The 17081-nt window shown below is 43.6% G+C and overlaps 1 protein-coding gene across 2 annotated transcripts in view; it reads left to right on the top strand.

The window, feature by feature from the left end:
• Positions 1-17081, top strand: part of BBS4 (Bardet-Biedl syndrome 4) — a 317463-nt gene that overhangs the window by 242603 nt on the left and 57779 nt on the right. For both annotated transcript variants that reach the window (XM_069222250.1, XM_069222249.1), the window contains exons 13-15: positions 3369-3438; positions 9169-9310; positions 11970-12180. In XM_069222250.1, the coding sequence (XP_069078351.1) occupies positions 3369-3438; positions 9169-9310; positions 11970-12180 (423 nt within the window). The remainder of the gene's footprint in view (positions 1-3368; positions 3439-9168; positions 9311-11969; positions 12181-17081) is intronic.

The raw sequence follows: 17081 nt of genomic DNA, 5'->3' as shown, positions 1-17081 counted from the left end.
GGGAAAAGGCACCATTTTCATTTATATCATTCTTGTTGTTCCTGAATCTTCTGATGGATGTCATTCATCCTGGTGACTAAGGCCCTGATTCTGACCTTGGCGGACAGCGGAGGCCGTCCGCCAAGGTACCGCCGACAAATGACCGCACCGCGGTCAAAAGACCGCGGCGGCCATTCTTACATTTCCGCTGGGCGCTCTCCAAAAGAGCGCCCGCCGGCCCAGCGGAAATGCCCCTGCAACGAGGACGCCGGCTCAGAATTGAGCCGGCGTAGTTGCAGGGGTGCGACGGGTGCAGTTGCACCCGTCGCGTATTTCAGTGTCTGCAAAGCAGACACTGAAATACTTTGTGGGGCCCTCTTACGGGGGCCCCTGCAGTGCCCATGCCATTGGCATGGGCACTGCAGGGGCCCCACGGCACCCCCTACCGCCATCCTGTTCATGGCGGGTTTCCCGCCATTAACAGGATGGCGGTAGGGGGTGTCTGAATCCCCATGGCGGCGGAGCGCACTCCGCTGCCATGGAGGATTCAATGGGGCAGCGGTAAACCGGCGGGAGACCGCCGGTTTACCCTTTCTGACCGCGGCTGAACCGCCGCGGTCAGAATGCCCTTGGGAGCACCGCCAGCCTGTTGGCGGTGCTCCCGTGGTCGGTGACCCTGGCGGTCACCGGCCGCCAGGGTCAGAATGACCCCCTAAGTCAGCTTTAATCCAACTTGCTTGCAGGCAACAACATGCTGGTTTGACATCATAGCACAAGCATCACTCATTAAGAAAAGGTGTCATCCCATTCTCAATGTCAAGACACTCAACATTTAGGCACTCCTTCACACCATTCAGAATCGAAGAGTTCTCTGCCACACCAACTATACATCATCATCCTCATCTTACACTCATAGAAAATGCCTTTCAATGCTCCTGAAGATTCCTTTAAGGGTTATACTGCAACATGACCTGATCCAGTTCTTGTTACAACCTTTGCCTTCATCATTAGCAAAACTAAAAGCAAACTTCCATGTGTCCCATCTTCCTCCAGCTGGCCACCTCTAACTTATAGGACTCACACAGCTGCCTGGTGAGGCTCCCGGTGTTCAATTAGATGCAGTTGACCAGTGGAAGGACTACTGGATCAGTGTCCACACAAATTCAAGAGAAAACAAGCATTTGTAATGCCTTGGGTCTCACGTCTGCTCGAGTTAGAACTATTACTGTTGTAAATTCCTAACTGGACTTTTCTTGCCACATAAATTGAAAATGGAAAGTAAAACAGTTGAAATAGGCGAGCCAATTCAAAGTGCCACAGCCGACGTGAACGTAAAGGAGAGACACAAAATGAAGAAGTTTGCTTGTTATGTTAATTCAATTTGTGTAGCGCATAGCTACCCGAAGGCCTCCCAGCGCTTTCAGGCAATTGTATCAGTAAACAAGCAATTTTCCATAAAACAAGGTTGATGGCCAAGGCGGTAACAAAACTGCCCCAAGGAGGGACAAATGTAAAGCATTTACCAATGGTAACAAAGGATTTTTGAAAGGCAAGCCCATGACGGGTAATAGTGATGGGCGTGCGGTGGGGGTGATTAAAAGTCCACAGATAGATTACAACACGTTGACCTAAAGAATGTCTACTGAGACATACTTTGGATTCAGACTCTAGCTTCTCCTATAATACACCAAATTCATGGGTATATTCATCATCACTGCGTTTCATGATGATGTACTACTAAGGGGAGCAGCTATGTTAAACATTTCAGATGAGGCCCCACACACAGTGCTTTATAATGTGATTATGGAGACACTGCAATTGTAGTCAACATCTTGTGCTCTGTTACTTTTAGTCCTTTTAAATTGACAAGATTTTATTTGTGGTGTCAGCATCACAATTGTTATCATTCCCTATTTGTTCCTTCTCATACAAAACTACAATTTGTTGATATTGGGTGCATCCACCAGCTGTTATGGGTTACAGTATGATCCTTCTCAAAAGCCCTTCTTTACATTCCTCGTCATCAAGACTCAGAACAAATAAAGATAACTTACTCTAGACAGCCTTCACCTCTATGGTGTTTTATCCAAATTGATTGCTCCTACTTTTGAGATTATACATAGGACATCATTGCAGCATCTCTAGAGGAAGGAAGCTTTCTGGTCTCTATTAGATCGGGCCAGCAGAAGAATCTTACACTGCTAACTCCAGTAGAGTTATTTTGAGAATTTGTCCCTGTTTTGTACTGGAAGAAGTCTTGGATTTTCCTAATGAAGTCCATATCTGTGCTGGTCTTCAGTAATTTTTCCTTCCTGGGAGAGAAATCCTCTTTAGCTTTAAGGAGAGTTTTAACATTTTACCTACATAAAAATTAAATAATGGCAAACTGTCCGTCAAAATAGATAGTTTTATGTATTTCACTGTTATAAACTGGCCAACAAGCCTTTGCCTGATAAACAAAAAGCACACTGTATACTTGAGGAGAGACTTTGATAACTTTGCTGCTGCAGTATTGTCTTATGTTTTGAAGAGTTTAAAAAATGGAAAACATTTTAAGGACTATATATCTGCATTAAAAAAATGCCAGGCGTTCACCTTCTCAAAATGGATATGTTATTTGAAACTGAAATGTTTCAGGATCTCCGTACTTAGGTGGAATATTATTTATATATATATATATATATATATATATATATATATATATATATATATATATATATAGCACTCCACTGCCGGTGCCAGTGACGGAGAGGACCAATCTCGAGGAATATATATATAATTATATATATATAATCCACATATTCTATATTTGAGTCCAGTGATGCAGAACTTGGATTACAAAGTAGCATTTCTTTCTCCGAAGTGTATTCTTGCTTTCTTCAGTTTCTGTCCACTCTTTGGCTTTCATGACTTCTCTCTTCTCATACTCCCATGTCATCTCTTACAACCACGCTTGGTATACTTCTTTAGTGGGAGGTGAAATGAAGGTAGCAGAAAACTACAAATTGACCTGACCTCCATCACTCTATTCCTGCACGATTGTCCGAACGGAGAGAGTGGATCATAAACTTCTTAGCTGTTGATATTCTGCAGAACTCTTGTGCTACTGTGATGCTTTCTGTATCTGACAAGTCAGCATGCTTAATGGCCCTCCAACAGTGTGGTTTTTAATAGGGTAATAGGGTAATAGGGTAATGCAACTAGCCATGTGAACATTTCAATCCTAGTCTCTTTTGAAAGAGTAACCTTAAGAAGGAAAGCTTTTGTGTAGGTCTATCATGTTTTATTAAAGACACCCTTTTAAGTGTTCTAAGAGTGCAGTAGAGAAAACCTACTCCTCACAGAATTTCCAATGTTTTATAATATGTGTTGGTCTCCTCTTCCCGCAGTTGCTCTAACAAACCTGGATGATCCAGAGAATGCAAAACAATCTTACGAGCAAGCCGTCCGTTTGGAACAGTAAGTCCTGATATATAACTCTTCTGTCTCCTTGCTGATGCAGAATATTTTATCCTCTGACACATGTCTTTGCAAAGTTAGACTTTTTTGTGACATCACTGAGTGAGGAAATTTTTTAATTTGTTATTTCCTTTACAGGCTCTTTTTGCAATGGTTAAGCCATCAACCCAGGATACTTAAACTTTTTCACTTGATCACAGCACGAGATAGCACCACATAGATTCTATGAAGTCACCATAACATCAACCAGAAGTGATGTAGCAAAAGGCTTTATATTGTGTTGCAACACCCTAGCCCTACAGTTCCTTTTTTATTTTTTTCACCACTGGTGTGAAATCGGGAATCCAGAATATGCCCCAGAGCTGAGTTATGGATTCATTAGTCAACCAAGCTTGAATAAATATATTTTAATTGTTTTTGTTTCACAAATGAAAACAACAAAAGGCCCACAACATTTAAGTACTGTACTATTTCCAAAAAGCGTATTTCTAACAGAGACTTCAAAGGCGAGATTCCTCACATTTTTAATACTCTCCCAGGCGTGAGATTGGATCCAGAAAATTTTCAGCTGGACGCCTGCGTCTCCGCAACTTCATTCCTCACTGAATGTGGCCAACTTCATTTCTCACTGAATGTGACCTACACCCATGTGTGCTGGCTTTACTTTCTTTCTTTTTGCACCAACAGGTGCAGATCCTGAGTTACCCCTTGTCTCACTTGAAACAGTTTTTTGGCGTTTCCAAAACAAGTCTACAGTGTACAAGCGACCGTGTCCGCTCCCAAATCTACAGGATTCAAACTATGTGGGGTATGTCACAAACAAATGTCTGTGGCTGACTGACACATGGTCAGACAGTGACTCCAGTGCCTCTGCCATAAGGCATCCCAAGGCCATCCAGGATCGTGAAGAGAAGTTGTTTGTGGTGAATATCGCAAAACACCACATTGTGACCAATTGAGGTACACGTCAAGAGCCAGATCCCTCTCTAGAGAATTTGTTGTTGAGGTCCAGAACCGCGGGTAAGTCAAAAAAACAAAAAGACAAGAAGGCCAAGCAGGACTCTGCACCATTACACCACTCCCGATCACCTGAAAAGACTCGAAGGTGTCATTGTGCCCGAAGGTCTTATTCCTGAAGTCATTCAACCTCGAAGCCAGTTCCTACCCTTGTCCCATGGCAACCTGGATTTCGGGGGCCACGCTTCAATGCTGCAGCAAATTTAGGACTTTCATGAAGCCAAGCTATGGCTTTTTGGCACGTTGCTGGCTCCCTCTGGCACACCTGTAGGCCCCAAGGAGCCTCAAGGCCGCCCAACAGGCTAGAGAGTTCACTATCGGCGGCAGGTGGGCCGCTCTTGGCTCGTTCCGGCCTGACCTTAGTACCAGTTCACTCTCGGACACCACAACCCACGCTGAAACACAAGCTACTGAGCTTGACGCCATCGACTACAGATGACAATGGGCAACCCATAGAGCTGTCTGACACTGAGTCTGCACCACCCCGACCTCAACCAAGGCCACGAGCTGCTTTAAATGTGCCACAGCTGCTCAGTCACCCTTCTGACTCCGACACTATGCCCTTTCTCCCTGACACAAATTGTTTGATACAGACTTGTCTATGATGCTGGGGACGATTTAGCCAAGCCCTGTCAGGAGGGTACTTGATATGGAGACCTCCAGGACACCAGTGGTCTGGATACCTTCCTCCTCCGACACTGGAATGGTGTCAACTCTGGGCCTGGCTATAGAGGAAGGCACTATCTTAACCATGGTTGTGCGGAGGGTATCAGTTGTTCTGGACCTTCAGCTTCACACCCAGGAAGTCAAGACCAGTGTTTTGCCTGAGGTACCTCAGCCTAGCCAAACCAGTTCTGAGACTCTTTTGCTTTTTAATGAGGCACTTACTGTCAAGGTTTTGGGGACCTAGACTAAGCCCTGGTCAGGCCCCAATTTTAATCGGAAGGTTTCAAGGCACCATCCCCCTGCTCCAGGTGATCCAGGCTTCCTTACCCAACACTATACTTACGGGAACCTAGTGGTCTAGTCTTTGACCAGCAAAGTTCAGCCAAATTATTTCCTGACTACTCACTGTGATAGAGAATACAAAAGAATAGAGGCCTTTAAGGGAAACAGATCTTCTACTCGGTGAGGTTGGCTTTCTGCTCTTTCAATGCCAGCTGCATTTTAGACTGCTGTTTCATGCTTTGTGGGACTCTGTGGATCAGGTGCTCTCCATGGTTCTAGAGAAGATCCATGCTTACTTATCTCAGGCCATGCAGGATGGTCATGATGCGATCAAATTCACTATCCACTGTGGACTGGATACTAAAATTTCAGTCAGTGGTGCAGATTTTGGGGGGCAAATGAAATCCAGCTGTTGCAGCAATCCCCCCACCTTTTCACAGCTGTGGCACCCACCAAACACATGCACAATAGGGCAACATGTGGCCATTCCTCTACCCCTTCAGCTGCCGCAGCCCCAGGGCCCAGCACCCTTTAGCATGCCCTTACTGGCCCACGGCCACCATGTCTGAGGCAGGTGATAGCTTTGGACAAATGTGTCCTGCATATGGTGTCAGCAGTGTTGAAAACCTGCCTCACCTTCCACCAGAACTACTGAAGGAGGACCACCTGTCCCTGTTGTAGCAGGAAGTGCAGGCTCCTTTGGCCAGAGAAGCCATAGAGAGGGTGCTGATGCGGAAGTGGCCCGTGGTGGTTACTCCTGCTACTTTAAGTGCTGAAAAAAGTTGGAGGCCCTTGTCCCATCTTAGATTTCTGCCCTCTCAAAGCCTCCTTATGAAAGGACAAATTCAATATAATCACCTTGTCCCAGGTCTTTTCTGCCCTTGACCTTGAGGACTGGATGGTGGTGTTGCACTTGCAGGGTGCCTATTTCCACAGCCTCATCCTGCAGGCTCACAGGCACTACCTATAGTTCACAGTGGGTCTGGAGCATTTTCAGTGTATCATGCTCCCCAGCGCACATCGAGTGTTCAAGGCAGTGATTCCAGCACAACGTCGAAGGTTAGGGGTCCCAGTCTTCCACTACTTTGATGACTGGCTATTGAAGATGGTCGTCACCCACCTCCAGACTACGGCGAACTGCCTAACATCATTGGGGTTTACTATTAACATGCTGTAGTCACACCTGACTCCGTCACAGGTGCACCCCTTAATTCTGGATATGGTGCAGGTTCACGCCTATCCCTCTGAACCAAGAGTCCAGGACATTTAGACTGATGTTCAACCTCTATCTTGGATCTCAATCAGGATGACTCTGCAGCTGCTTGGACTGATTGACTCCTGCTTGCCAAACACGCCACGTGGCATATGCGGGCTCTGTAGTGGGATCTGTAGCTTCAGTGGGCTCAGCATCATGGGAATGTTTTCTGATCTTTTCTAGATTTCGGGGGAGATTGCAACAGATCTGCAGTGATGACTGGGGGAATGCAATTGAATCAGCAGCTCAGCCCTCTCCTTGAGCCATCAAGAGCTCACACTGGGGACCAATGGATTGCTTTTGGGTTGGGGCAGCTTTTGGGAGAGGTGGAGATCGAAGGCATCTGGTCTTCACCGGAGGCACAGCTCCATTTCAACCTCCTGTAGTTAACAGCCCTTCGCTTAGCATTGAAAACCTTCCTGCCATCCATCAAAGGGAAGCTTGTGCAGGTGCTCATGGACAACACCACTGCCTAATATTCTGCAACAAGCAGGGCAGGGTGGGGTCGTGGACCTTGTACTCCAGGAGGCTTTGTGTCTCTGGAGTTGCTAGACAGCCAAGGAATTTTTCTGGTGACCCACCACCTGGTAGGTTCCTTGAACATCAGAGCAGACTAATTAAGCCTGCGACGACTTGGGGATCATCAATGACAGTTATATTGAGAAGTGGCACAGGGTCTTTCCTTCATGTGGGTAGAACCCAAGCATCTTATTGCCGCTGCCAAGGGCGGACAGTGTCTGCGTTGGAGTTTCCAAGGCATCTCGCTTGGAGAAGTGATCCACATAGAATGGAACTGATGACTCCTGTACACCTTCCCACTGATACCTCTCCTGCCCCAAGGGCTGAAGAAGATTAGGGCCAACTGGACTCAAGTTATCTTTGTGACTCCAGATTGGGCACAGAAAGTATTGTATCCTGAACTCCTGGGCATGAACATCTGTCCTCCAATAATGCATATTGCATTTGGGACTAAGGTTGAAAAAACGTTTTTCTGGCATTGTCTCAGGAATGAGAATTATTATATATACCTACACTGTCAATGAAAGCATTTTACTTTGTAATAAGGGCAAGCAAGGAGAACAAGATGCAGTAGGGTGCGCTGCAGTAGACAGAAGTTGATTTATGTTCTTTCCCCTCTGTCACAAGGTTTTGCCTTGGATGAGTTTGGGAGGGCAGCTAGTTACATGGGCATCCTGCCTCTTGAAGAGCCTGGTTATCTAGTTATTCGCTGGATGACCACCCAGAGCATAGGAGTTTGTGAGATGCCTCAGTCGTGCAATGGATTCAAAGATGGCTGTTTAAATAATTTTAGATTTTTACCTTATAAAAACAAAAATCAAAAAAGTAATTTTATAGATGTAATTTTTTCTATAGGATGTAATAGCTTGTATCAAAGAATCCAAGCCTCTGTAGAAGGGCCAACATACTCCAGCTGCATCTCTCAGACACAAAAACTGTAGGTATACAAATGTTTCCTGATAATTAACTACTTTTTAGCTTTAAGGCTTGCATACAGAAACCTGTAAGAACATTAAAATCTGACTAGAATTATTGAAGCTAAAAAGTGATCATTTCAAGGCTTAAATTGACATTGGATTAAGTCTGAAATTTATTTATATAGGGCTACAACTGGCTTTTGTGGTGTGCAGATGATCCTCATAAATACATATTTTCTAATGCATGTTACAGTTGATATTTTTTCATTTTATGTGGTCTCTGAACTGGTTTTGAGATCAACTATCATGCCAAGATCAGTATTAATTCTAACTTTCTTGAGCATATTTTCCAAAGGTTTGAAATACTGATTAAACCTGATGCTACTGTTTAGCTCTTATTCTGATTGAAAAATAGTAGCGTTCTCATTGCATTCATTCTGTGTGTTTTGTTGTCTCTATCACAATTAAGGCTGCCCGGATAGCCCTAGTAGCAGGGATGAACTGGCATTACCAGGCATAGAAAAAACCCTGTCCGCAGAAGCCACGTCTCGGGGTTGAGTGGGCTGAGGCAATGTCAACCCTTTCCTCTCTGAAAACAGCTCTGACAGGGTGGCACACAGCTATCTTGCATGCACATTTATTTGCTTTACAGTACATTATTCGGTGCTGAGGAATAATGTGCATGGATATTGTTTCAGTCCCATGATTATTGAAATATTTCATGTGATTCTGTTCGGAACAATCTGTACATTCTGAGGCTTTTTAGCAATACGTTTGGCAAACTGTGCAGTGTGGTAAATTAATTGTATGGCAATGTTATTAAAAATTCATTCCATGAAAGAACTCCCACAATTCTCTTCAGTCGAGGGCCAGAGTTGGTCATTGTAAAGTGTGAGTAGATTAACATAATTTCAGGAGCTGTTTTAGCTCCCAGACCCACCAAGTCTTGTAGCGGTTAGAAGAAATCTACAATAAAAAGTATCTAATGAGATGTATATTAACACAGTGACATTGCAACCTGCACTAGATAGTTTGGTGTTTCACCACCTGTGGATGTTTCTGTTTCCCTTTCAGATGTCACCCTTTGGTGAATTTGAACTATGCTATTCTCTTATACAATCAGGGGGATAAGAAAGGATCCTTGAATCAGTATCAGGAGATGGAGCACAAGGTGAACACCATGAAGGAGGGCAGTACTATAGAATTTGATCCAGAGGTAAAATGTTTGCACCATTACTATTGTGATTTATCAATTCCTTTATTCTTGCATGGAACGTGACAAAATGTTGTCTCTCCATTTATTTTCGGTTTTTGAGGAAGAGGAGGTAGGAAAAGGGAGAGAGGATAGCGTTTGCTTCTTTTTTCCAGTTGATTTACTTTGTAAATTTCATTTTTAGAGGGTAGATTTCTCTGTGCCATTTTTGTTTCATCAATATTTCTGCAGGAGTGTATATCATTCCTTCCTGTATACCTATTTTGGGGTTCAGCTGCATGCTGCAGGAATATGCAATCCCAATTTGGTTTCACTTTTGTGGGTGTAATCCATTCGATTGGCTTTCGTTTTTCTTCACGAAGTGTCAGCTCCAGACCTCTTGCAACTTGAATTTTGGGCCCATCAACCTCTGGGCTCCACCTATGCCTAGGTAAAGAGACTTTGACAAACTGGAGTGGTGGTGGCTAGACCGAACAGGGACAGAGTTTTGGGGCTCCTAGTTTGAACCCATGAGATTGTATGAGTATCATAACAGTCTCCACAAGAGTGCTATCTGCAGTGAATTTAGAAGGCTGAAACCCAGTGCCCCCTACTATACACACACAGGCCCAATTTGTATTCACCAGAGGTCTGCGTTCTGCCTAAAAACCTATGCAAATGTAATAGCTGTCCATCTGCCTCCAATAACAATAGAGCATTCTGAGGAGTATAGAATCTAGCATTTGTGAATCCGCCACATTAACCTGTGCAGGTGAGTTAGGATCTCACCAGACTGCACCACAGTGCTCTGCTCCATTAATGGACCTGGTCATCTGAACACTACTTCCCCTTGCTTCAGACAGCATTTCAGCCTCAGAGCTGCAGCTGTGCCAACTCATATTTCTTTTTTACTTTTGCATACCATAGTGAATCCTGGAAAAAATAAATATCAAGTCTTCGGGTCCTACACCCTTCTGCACTTAAACAGATCATTTAATTATGAAAAATAAAAGTCATAAAGCTTTCGTTCAGTTGCCACATCTGGAGCTAGCCATCTTTGGTGCTAGCCCCTATCAGCAGGCTATCTGTTAGGAAGTGGTGCGGGGGCTGTAAGAAAGAGTTTAGATATCTGTGATTTCTATTTTCAGTCTCTTCTTGCACTTTCAAGCAGAAAATGAAGACTTCAAAATTGTTAACATTTTTTAAAATGTGATATCTTCACATAGATATATCCCTGCCTTATATTGAATTTGTCCTTTCATAAGGAGGCTTTCAAACCTTTAGAGAGAAATTATTTGTAGTGGAAGTATGGACAATGCTTTTGGGTCCTCCTCTAGCTATGCAATTAGCAAGAAAAGGTACAGACAAACATATTATCTTATACATACAGCTCTCTGCCTGGAAAACTGCACATTTCTATAGGCACCGGCTCTGGCTTTATTTTATTTATATACCAGATCTGTCCAGGTTAGTGTGTAGATATGGCTAGGTCGTCAGGAGATGGCTTAAGGCAGTAATGTCTACTCCTGAGCAGTCCCTCCTTTAGAGAATTATTCAGCCTAAGGCTTCTGGCAGTACTAATGACCACCCAACAGACGCAGCAGACCACCAATCTCGTTCTTTAGTGTGGCACTGTTTTTTGCAATTTCCAACCGTACCTGCACATTTTGGGCTGCCGTGCCCTCCGCCATCTAGGCTGCTTCACCCTCAGTCACAGTTGCTGCCCCCTCACTAATTTGGGTTGCCACGAGCACAGTCTTAATGACTGTTTTGCGCCTACTCATTAGGGATGCTGTAGCCTCACTCCTCAAGTGCTGTGCTCCATGTTTCCATGGTTACTGCACACACCGTCATCTTTAGGATACGTGCACCTGAATTAATAATAATGGGCTGCTGTATGTCCAAACATTTGGGCAGCCCGACATCCAATCATATGGGCTGCTAAGTCACATTCAGTCATCTAGGACATGGAATTCCTGATCACCCGATGCCGATCAATATGCAGTCACTTGACCAGCTGCACAAAATTATTCTTGAGATATGTCTGAATCTTTTCGTGCTGCAGTTAATGTTGCACTTTCGGAGTCTACAAATCATTGCTGCCGTAAGACTAAAACATTTTAGGTAGTTTTATTCCCTCCTTGATGAGGAATCAGGATTTGCAGGTTCATAGTTTAAAAGATAATGCCTACTCTAGTCCAAACATTTTCCTCTAAAGTATATGTTTCATCTACATCACAAGATCTGTGTCCATGTGCAGGTGGCATTCTGCTATTGGAAAAGAATGAAGGAATAAATGAATTATTGCTATATATAAAGCACAGCATCTGCTTCCTAAGAAGTGTCCCGACGCTACCAGTAAGACACTCGACCCTAACCAGCAAAGAAGGATTGCCAGGTGCAATGTGTAAATATCAAGCGAACTTTGGAGTTTGTGTTTCTCAAATGTGTGTTTTTTTAGGTTGCTGCCCTTAAGAATGATTCTTCACATTCGGTTTCACCTTGTTTGCGCCCAAAACTATTTTCTGTGAGCATTGGTGGGGGGGAGGGTGGGAGGGGGGGACATTGTCTATGACATGTAAGCACATGACACACTCTGTACAATTCCCTTTCCATCTTCGCTGTCAGTCAGCTCTTCAATCATGTATTTCTCCTGTTTTTTTTCTCCGCATTGTATTTGAAGATGGTGGACATGGCTCAGAAGTTGGGAGCTGCTTTGCAAGTTGGAGAGAGTTTGGTGTGGACAAAGCCAACAAAGGATCCCAAATCCAAGCAACGAAGTGCATCATCCAGTAAAGTGTCCAACACACAGCAGCCTTTGGGTTCCAATCAAGCCCTAGGGCAAGCCATGTCCTCTGCGGCTGGCTATGGAAAGAGCTTGCAGTCCTCCACAGGTAGGTGTTGGTAGCAGCCTCTTTGTTCAGTGGCTTAAAATGGATCCTTCAAACCAAGTCCTCTGTTATTGTTTTAACAATTCATAACAGCCTGTAGCTCTCTACTGACTTGAGGGAAGAGTCTGCATTTACAGATGGACAAGTGAATATTGCAGCATTTATTCATAAATTAGCAAGACAGAGATACTGCATCTGGCCAGAGTTAGGTTATCTTAGTTGTCTTGCATCATGCGTCAATTGCTGGGTACCTACCAATGACTGCATTTCCTCTTTCCCAAGTAGTCTCCGTGCTGCGGTACTGCTTGTTTAACAGTATAGTTAAAAAACCCTGTTTCTTAAAATGTGAATATTAAATATTCTATGAATGGTTTACCAAGCTGCCACTTTTTTTTACTTTCATTTTTCAGTGCCTCACTGTGTAATCAATTTATGCATAAGCCTCCTGGCTCTGAGTAGTATTGTCCCTACAGTTTAACCCCAATGGATGTGTATTTGCTACCTCATCCTCCTACACAGCCTCTTTTACTGCAACTCTTGCTCATAGATGACTAGACATTCTCTAGATAACTTCATCCAGCTACAATGAGTGCTCCAGTCAGTACCATTATCCCTGAATAATTTGTGAAATAATAATAATAATTTGTGAAATTGTGAGGCACAGTCCCACGGGCAACACTGTCTACCAATAATGACAAAACGCACATTTTAAAGCTCTCATTCTGTCCAATAGTGAGGGTCTTTCTCTTCAAATGACACAGGGAAAACAGAGTGGTCCCCTGGCTACTAGATGTTATTAATCCAGATGTGGTTCTTCGTGTCAGGATGGAACAACAGGATCCTTATTTAAAAAACACTAGTAGTAGAATACCCCTTGCGGCCCTCCCCCTCCTTCTAGAATTCAAACACCCATTTTGCACCTAAAATAATCCTTAAATTATCTCTTGTATTATGACACCTAGTGGAATTATTGAGATAGTTTATAAACATCTGGCTTTCGTGCCGTTGGCACAAAATTATTATGTGGTCAGCAAGTGTCCCCATGATTAGCAATGCATGCTCAGAATTCTGATGCTGAAGGTCTCCACTTGGTTGGTTGGTTCTGCTGAATCAAGCTAAGCAAGGAGTACTCCATGCTGCTCACATGGACTGATCATGCGATCATCCAATTCCAAATCAGCATCCCTTGCTTAACGAGACCCTCCACCACAGACAGGACGAAACAAAGCTGGAGAATAATCCAGGATACCAACTGGGTGGACACCATGTGCCTGAATCAATGAACTCCCCCCGCAGCAACACCAAAGATTTGGATACGCTGACTCCCTGCCCACCCCATAAAACACAATACATAAAGAAGAATATGGAAGCATGCTAGCTGGTACAATGTGGAAATCGGTATAACAAAACAACACTGCCTACAACTGGAAAGAAGATGCGGACGAACTAGCTAGAAAACTACAAAAAGACACATAAGATAGCCCTGAGACACTACCACCAACACATCAAGGAAACAAAGAAGAAAGCCCTAGTAGAGTGAAGACAACAGCTCCAACAGTGGAAAAGAAATCTTTGCGACCATCAAAGACTTCACTTCACTAACTGCATCACACCATCGGAAGAACTGTGTAACAACATCTCAGAATTCCTCAGCGAAAAAATTAAAGCCATGTACAACAACTTTAGCCCCCAACCAAACATCTGCACCCTCACCCCTAGTCTACTCTCAAACACCCACGGAATAATCTGACTGGTTGGAAACCATTCACCATGGAAGCAACTGCCAGCATCATGAGAACCATTCACTACGGGACGCCTACAGACCCCTTCCCCTACCACATCTACAACAAGGGAGCAGCCCCTATCAGCAAAGTCCTCACCTGCTTCATGAATTAGTCCATCATTTCTGAGGTGTTCCCGGATCCATGGAAACACGCAATGGTTAATGCGCTGCTAAGGAAACCCTCGGCAGACACCAGGCAACTAACACACTACCGCCCTATCTCCCTGCTACCCTACCCAGCCAAGGTAATGGAAAAAGCCATAAACTGACCCCTCTCTCTGCCTCAATGGATACCAGCTCCTAGACACCACGCAATAAGGGTTCCAGCCCGACCACAGCACTGGCACTGACATCATCACAGCAACTGACGACATCGGGCTCAAAGAAGGCGGCGGCTCAAAAACAAAAGGAACACATCCATACATTTTATGTCACTAACATCGCAACTCATTGTCATTGTCATCCCAGTTTAATAATTTGGAGGTAAGTGTGGGAGCATGAGAAAGAGAGAAGGGTAGGCTAATCCAGTAGTGTAACAAACTGATCAAACACCAGCTGTGCAATACTGGGGATATTGCATTTATTCTCTGCCCTTCATGGCCTTCAGGAGGAAAACTGTTTCAAGCCAGGGTCAGAACCATAAAAACACAATTCACATAGAAGTTGGCTAGACAGAGCTGAAAGAGCCTGCTCTGACTCAATGCACATTTCTCTTCAACAAAAGATAGTCTCGAGCAGTCTCTAGATTATCAAATACATATGCCTTCCCGTATTACTTACCAGCAGTTTTGCCTGGAACCATCGGGATGCCTCCATTCCAAGAGTAATCTACTTGTTTTCTTTTTATGAACAATCTGCGGATCTGATCAACATTCAGGGTGATAAGGCTGAGCACTGGGAAGGTGTGGAAGCTGGAAACAATCAGTAATAAAGGGTCCTTTTTGGCCACCGTCTTCCTAACTAAGTTTAGGTTATCCAGGGCTGGCCAGTTCTGCATATACCATTTGAATTTCTGCTCTTTTTTATTTTTTGCCTTTGAGGTCTTGGTTGATAAGCATGAGACCCCTAGCACTGACACTACAGGTACCACATCACCATCACCATCCTCTAAAACCAAGTTTCTTAAGAGCTGCTTCGTTCTTTTTGAGATGCTCTGGTGTAGGAAACTCTAGAATGCATATTTTAGAGTTATTTGTATTATTCACCAAGTTTGTATGTTTGTATTTGATGCAAATGCACATTTTTCAATTTTGGTACCTCTGGGTCGTTTCACCCTGGTTAGCCACTGCTTTTTCAACTTTTACCATAACACTTTTTAGGGGTCCCACATCTCTGTGACTATAATCAGCACAAACCAGCAGTCTGAAAAACGCATATTGTGCATAATTGGTGCCACCACTTTGCCAGCCATAGGAACACAATGGCTTTTTGAGGGGTGTCAACCTATGGTGGGAACCTGGAGAATTTTTCAAAGGGCATTTCAGTTCCCATGCACCATCAGCAACCAGTTGTTAGCCCTGCCCCCGGTAGCACACCTCCCCAGGGACAAAGCCACCACAGAGCTTCAAAAGCTCTCTATCTTTCTTGGACCTAATCCAGCTCTACCCTGCCCTTTGAGGACATTTATACTGAGATTATGAGGATGAGGATTGCTGTTAAGGTATTCTTCACTCTTCACCACTTACACTAGCTTTGTTGGAGAATCATTAGGGTGAAAAGAGTTTGCCTGATGAGCCCATGCTTCAATGGTTACCAAATGTTACATCTACCTGACTGTAAAAGGAGTACTTTGTGCTAAAACATAGAGGTTATTCCTAAATTGAGTTCCATCCTTCGTTCTATTCTTTTCTTGTTGCTCCTTTAAGAAAAGGGTTCATCAAGTTAGTGGATCTGTGAAGTCTATCAGATTAAGGAAATGCACAGAGATATTTCCGAACACAGCATCCCCATTTTAGCTTCACATACATGTTTCTGAACCTCATGCAGAGGCTAGTTATGCAGATGTTCACTGCATGTGAGAGCAGACAGAGTGCATTACTAAACCATGGATTAGCCCTGCAACATATTATCAAGCATGACCAATGCAGATATAATCTACAATTCTCTCCACTACTGACCTTAATGATTCCCTTTATGTGCAGAATGAACATTTCCACTATGAAATCGTCCACAAATCTATAACAGGAATTACCTTTCTGTCATTAGTATAATTGGGGAAGGCTTTTAACATCAATGCTATACTTTTTAAGACTACTGTGTGTTTTAAATATTCTTATTCAAATTATGCATGAGTCAAGACCAGCATATTAGAATTCAAACATAACATATATATCACCCACACACCAGAAATGACTCCATGTCCATTGCTACATGTATCCTTTAATAATTCAATAATTTAATATAATAATAAGTTACTTTTGCTACACAAATATGCTGCTCTCTAACAGGAAGGTACACACAAGTTGCTTTATACCTAAACCAACACAGAGTTCCCGTCATTGTCTTGCATGTTTCCAATGCTCCATAGAGGATCTTGTGGTCACTCCTTTTATCAACATCCTCAAATGGTGCAGAGTTCAGCTTTTTTTTCTAGAAGTGCCGTGCTCTTCTTTCACTTTCAGGTGAGTTGGAACCCACATGTAGGCAGAGATTCCCCCACATCCAGCAGTCTCTTGCTTATCTATTGGACCCATCTTCTATCACCTGGAAAAAAACACTTTTTGGTTGATGAAGTATGAGCTACATTACCCAAGTGAGTTAATAAGGATTTTGCAGAATCCTCTCTCTGGGAATATAAAGTATTAAAACATCAACTACAACACCTCCCCAGTTGTCAAACTCACAGTACTATTTTTCCTCGAATGCCCCACATGATACTTAAGGCCTTCAAAAGAACCACTGATCGTCTTTGTACACCTACAAGGACCACCTCAAAGAGAGGCAGCAAAAGTGGCATCTAGCTGAATACTAGAGTCTTATGCCAAAAATTTGACATTATGGGGCTTATTACAACTTTGGAGGAGGTGTTAATCCATCCCAAAAGTGACGGTAAAGTGACGGATATACCACCAGCCGTATTACGAGTCCATTATATCCTATGGAACTCGTAATACGGCTGGTG

Source organism: Pleurodeles waltl, chromosome 3_1, assembly GCF_031143425.1.
Source record: "Pleurodeles waltl isolate 20211129_DDA chromosome 3_1, aPleWal1.hap1.20221129, whole genome shotgun sequence".
NCBI classification, from domain to species: Eukaryota; Metazoa; Chordata; class Amphibia; order Caudata; family Salamandridae; genus Pleurodeles; species Pleurodeles waltl.
The sequence above is the reverse complement of the archived record's forward strand: the minus strand, read 5'-3'. Positions and strand labels throughout refer to the sequence as shown.